Consider the following 5,109-nt stretch of genomic DNA (forward strand, 5'->3'; position numbering starts at 1 on the left):
GCCCCCCCGCGCGCGAGGGCCACGGGCCAGCCGGCGGATGACGAGGACGACGAGGGCGACGGCACCATGGGCGAGACGTCTGGCGAGCCGCAAAAGAAGAAGCAGACGATCACGTACGAAAAGTACATCAGCATGGTCAACCTCTTTGTGCAGCGCGTCAACGACGACGAGGCCGGCGGGGCGGGCGAGGGCGTCGACGGCGATGCCCTCACGCAGTGGTACCTCGAGCAGGCGGAGGACCAGATGGAGGGCGAGGAGGACTACCACCGGGAGAAGGCGCTGGCGGCGCTCGTGCTGAAGAAGATGGTCAAGGAGAACATCCTCATGGCCGTCCGGGGGTCCGGGCTGGCTGAAGACGGCGAGGATGCCGCCACCTCGGGTGACGGGGCGGTCGTCTATGTCCTGCATCCCAACTGCGCGGTGGAGGAGTACTAAGCGGGGGGCTGTATCGTTGTGTCATGAGTATGAGGACGGTTGGATGCATGGGGGGCGTATGGCGTTTGGGAGAGCGCTGTGGCTCGTGGTTTGGGAGATATTGCCCAAGACGATAGAACGAGTGATGAATTGAGAAGAAAGCTTCTTTTAATGATCCCCTCGTGTACATGTACGCCGTACGTTTGATCTGATGAGATACTCAAAAGTCGACCTCATAACGTCTCCATGTCGTGCTGTATTGGCCTGCGAATATTTCTATGATGTAGGCTTCATTTGGCACTCTTGAAACGATGCTATATTGACTACGAAGCGGTGTAGTGTCACAGGCGACCAAGTCAAATTGTGACTTCGAGAGCATTTGGCCGAGTACATGCTTTTCTTGATGCCTTAACCTCAACTGCACTGCCCAGGTGAGTCAGCTTTTCTTGGTTGCTTTGAATGAATTTTCGTATCGACTAGCAAGCGCAGTGCTATCGCAAATACGCAATGTAGTCAATGGGCAACAATATACATCAAACCTGTGACAAGTTGCGAGTCCAGCGCCTGTAGGGTCTCAGTGCAGCACGGCAGGGTTCACTTTGAGTCTGATCACTTGGCGCAAGCAGCTCCGAGTACAAATAAGCAATAATTGTCGTTCCTACCGAAAGTGGACTAAATACGTAGGCCTTCCCGATCACCAAGAGAATGAGCAATGCTTCAAGCTCGAAGGTTATGAAGCAGTAGAGAAGGTTTCCCGAGCGAGGAGGATGAACAGAAAATGCTAGACCAAGGCACCGACCGCAATGCCACGAAGTCATTTTATTCCTCCGCGTCAACTTGTGAATAACAAGCAATCCATCATGCGGTAGAAGGGACGGAAACAACAGCGCAGCCGGAAAAGTGACGCAAATTCCGTATCGCAGGATTCAGAATCAACACCATCTTCAAGGGGGGTATGTACCTACGTAAGTAAGGTAGGTACCTTAGGTATGGCAACTAGGGTTCCATACGTAGTCCCAATACGCCTGTTCTCTCACGCGATATAGAATGAAGGAGAGGGGTATACTATCCGCGGAGGTCATGAGCGACTCTCAGGACCTCAGGAGCACGGTTACGAGGGACAGCACTAGCTACTCGGGACTGCCGCCGTCTTATTCGAATCATAGCTCCGACTTGATGCTCTAGGATCATTCCGCTCGCTTTCTGCGACCTCGGATTTGCTCCGGCCGGGCCAGGTACCTATGGCATCGTAGTCTTTGGCTGGCACGATGACGATGCCACCGCTTAGGTCGTCGAAGTTTGAGTTCCTCTTCAGGCGTACTGATATGTTGCTTTGTCCGCTCCGGTCAGCTCAGCTCCGCCATTTTCAGTTTCGAGCCCGATAGGCGCAAGTCGTCAGTGGATGTGAGAAATTCGCGCGAGCTGGTCATAGGTCCTCGGCGCTGCGTGTAGGAAAGGTAAGCATTGTAGATCCCGATCAAGATAGAAGATGTCGAAGAGACTGCCGTGGTCCAGAACATTGTGGCTGCCTGCGAACAATGCAGGTTAACGTGTCTTGCCAGCCTCGGAGTGTGCTTGTCGGCCACTTGGTTCTCGGACATCAGTATCTGCCAGACCTTCTAGTTATTCTCCAGATCCAGCACTCGAACAAGCCAGTGCTAGCATGGACTCTTGCACACGCTTCCAAAAATGTACACGGGATCCTGCCCCAGCGGGTCATACTAGAACTGATGACTGAAGAACAGCCCAGATACTAGGTTCTTGCTCCTCACCTGTGTGAATTCAGAAGGAAGCTCATCCTCGCCTTGGCTAGAACGCCCGTAAGATCATCTCTATCAAGCTGCATTCGTGCTCCTACTTTACGTGACTACGTCATGCTAAAAATGGTGCTCCTTTTTGCATAATGATGGTAGTAAATCGAACGCGTTATAGACCAAAGTCTACAGGACGAATATACATTCGGAACTTAATAAGCTAGCCAGAAATAGAGAAAATAATGCTCCAGGTTCCGCGCGGTCCAAGGCCGTCTTCATAGTGCAAGTAGTAAGCACAAGATCAAGTATGCCGCTCCTGACGGAGACCAGAGTGGTAGGTATCGATTGTTGATACTAATATGGTCCTCTAACCCGGTGCTGCCAGAGTTGAGCACACTGTTAAGCTCAAGGCCAAGTCATCTTTGGACTTTGATTCTTTGCCACCCTATCTCAGGAAGTAGGCCAGTGCAATTGACTCATCTCAGAGGAGCCCTAGTCGCTCCAGGGACGAGTGAGGCGCGAGTGCACCCAACACTGCCGTCTCTTACGTGGTAGTGCCTACTGTCCACTTCAAGCAAATTCTTCCAATGACGCTGAATCCCCCTTTCCAGAACGTAGATGGCCAAGATGTAACACGGGCCACACCAACCATGAGTTCGTGTGCCGCATTAACCTCGCGACACGAGCCAGACCTGCGAGAAGACAGAGATACAAAGTCGCAAAAGACATGTTCCAGACCAAGGAAGACAAGTCAAAGCCAAGCACACAGCACGCGCTCACGGGCCGAACATCACACGTATCCAAAGAACTGCAGTACAGCTTGTTTCTCCACTAGCCTACTCGGACCAGACCAGTCGGCCACACGCGCAAACCGCTCTCGTTAACTAGCACATCCGCGTCCTCCCGCAGCACGCACCGTTATGCGCCAGGACAGACCTTCACACCCTTCGTCCCTCTTCCATCGCTTCATCCAGCTCATCCATCGTCACAAAAAGCCGTATCCGCCCCCTTTCCACCCCCTGCTCTCCGCTCCCTAATCCTGCGCCGTATGTACCGCAAGCCAGGCCCGCCCCTGTGTAAGACAGGACAGCAGCCACCCGAAAGACAAAATTCAGCATTGCCATCCATCCTTCGCATTGCGTTGCCGTGCGTTGCTACATGTGTGCGCGTGTTGTGGTATCAGGCAGCACGCTGCCCTCGCGGTTTGGTGTTATTGAAAGTGGCGCGCCTCGCTCGTGGTGCCGCAAACGCTGGAATCAAACGAAGAAGAAGAAAAAAGAGGAGAAAAGGAGGCGCGGCCCAGGCGAACGCCCATCGCAAGAAAAGAAGACGATATCCGTTTGGTTTCGCTGTCCCCGCTGACGCGTGCCGCGAGGTGTGACGGGCCTCGTAGCGCATAGGGGCCATACGGGGGGGTCGAAGCGCTCATTCAAAATTGTTACACGACTGTCTTCTCAAACAGTCCATCACATGCGACTCTGGCATGTAAGATCGGAAGTAAAGCGTATGTTGAGTTGAAGGCCATTTGAGCCTCCCAGTCCACGAACCCAGAGCGGGCATCTGTGGTGTTATTGGCAATCAGTCGTTTGATTTCCGCCACGTCGTAGATCCGGGAGCACGGATTCGATTCGTCTCAGTCTCACGTGCTGAAGTGCCCGGGTTCTCGACTACAACCTGCTCTTCCCCGGCTGCCTAGGCCGCGTGAGTGGGAGTGCCGCGTCGGGTCCAGTCTGACCCTCGGCCTCGGTAACCGCCGCGGCCGCCGCGTGTCGCCGTCGGTGGCGGGACATCGCTAGAGGTGCTGTCTCGCGTCTTCAGACCGCCTCCACGGGGCGCCGCTGACGCGCGAGGTCCTCGTCCGGAACCGCGTCGAGGGTTGCTCCGGGAGCGCAGCGCTGGTGCGGGAACCGACTTGAGCGCGTTCATGCCGGGGAGGAAGATATGGTATTCGGGACCTCCCTGTCCCACGTCTTGCGGGATCCAAAACTGAGGCGCAGACGTGATCTCAATAATGTTGAAGCGTCTCGGCGCAGGTCGCTCCGGAGGCGGCGCGGGGTGCCAAGCTGCATCAGGCATCTCCCTCGGCATGCGGATCAGAGGCAGAGAGCCCATCTCCTGCTCCTCGAAGCAGCTCTCCGAGACTGGCTTGGTCGTCAGGAAACGCTGGCTGTCGCGGAACCGCTTCTTGGCAGAGGCGAAGCCCCGAGCAGCATCCTGTGAGGCCTCCCCAATGCTTTGACCGGTGTGCTGGGGAAAGCACACAGTGGCGGGGTGGGACGGCCGAGCTCGTCGAAAGCACTCCTGCTAGCAGGCTCAACAACGGATGCCTTAGGCGGCGAGACGATCGGATGGCGGGCTGAAGGGGCCTTTCGGTCGGAGAAGAGGTCGCGGAACTTGTCACCCCAGACAGTCTGTCCGGCGCTCTTGTGGCTGTGATCTCCCCCACTTGGCCGAGAGTGCGCCCACTCGTTGCTGGGACGCCGAGCGCCTTGGGGAGGGGGAGGGGCTCCATCTCTGTAAGGGGCCGGGTTGGCCCACGAAAACTGTGGTCCTGACCTCGGGCCGTTGTTGGAAGCGGCCGCTGACGGAGGAAGTCGGACGACGGGTTGGGGTCGCGGCAGAGAAACATGGGGGTGCAGCGCATCACCGTCAAATGCGGGATGGCCGAGCATATCGGGGGGTGGGGGCGAGGGCGATGTTGATCGTCCCGGCTCAGCCGGGCCAGCTGACTCGAGTCGGATATCCCTTGTGGGGAAGAAGCGGGAGGTGCGGGACTGCGAGGCAGGCGAGCCACCCGGGAGCAAGGGCGCTGACGGTGTACGGTCTGCATGTGAGGGCTCGCGACGCGAGACAGTGACATCTGCCTGAGGTGCTTGACTGGTGTTTTTGGCCGAGGGTCGCCAATTGTCGACAACTTCTGGTTGAGTATCGGCGTACGTGG

General features: G+C 56.4%; 2 protein-coding genes across 2 annotated transcripts in view; one reads left to right on the forward strand and one right to left on the reverse strand.

Annotated features, from left to right (window-relative positions):
* The window catches only part of VDBG_08337 (DNA replication licensing factor mcm6), a gene marked incomplete at both ends in the record, with an annotated part of 3,106 nt that extends 2,671 nt beyond the window's left edge, over positions 1 to 435 (forward strand). The window contains one exon of the mRNA XM_003001246.1: positions 132 to 435. Within this exon, the coding sequence (XP_003001292.1) occupies positions 132 to 435 (304 nt within the window). The remainder of the gene's footprint in view (positions 1 to 131) is intronic.
* A 3,425-nt stretch (positions 436 to 3,860) lies between these two features.
* Positions 3,861 to 5,109, reverse strand: part of VDBG_08338 (conserved hypothetical protein) — a gene marked incomplete at both ends in the record, with an annotated part of 3,826 nt that continues 2,577 nt past the window's right edge. The window contains 2 exons of the mRNA XM_003001247.1: positions 3,861 to 4,415; positions 4,511 to 4,977. Of these exons, the coding sequence (XP_003001293.1) occupies positions 3,861 to 4,415; positions 4,511 to 4,977 (1,022 nt within the window). The remainder of the gene's footprint in view (positions 4,416 to 4,510; positions 4,978 to 5,109) is intronic.

Source organism: Verticillium alfalfae, genomic scaffold (genome assembly GCF_000150825.1).
Source record: "Verticillium alfalfae VaMs.102 supercont1.12 genomic scaffold, whole genome shotgun sequence".
NCBI classification, from domain to species: domain Eukaryota; kingdom Fungi; phylum Ascomycota; class Sordariomycetes; order Glomerellales; family Plectosphaerellaceae; genus Verticillium; species Verticillium alfalfae.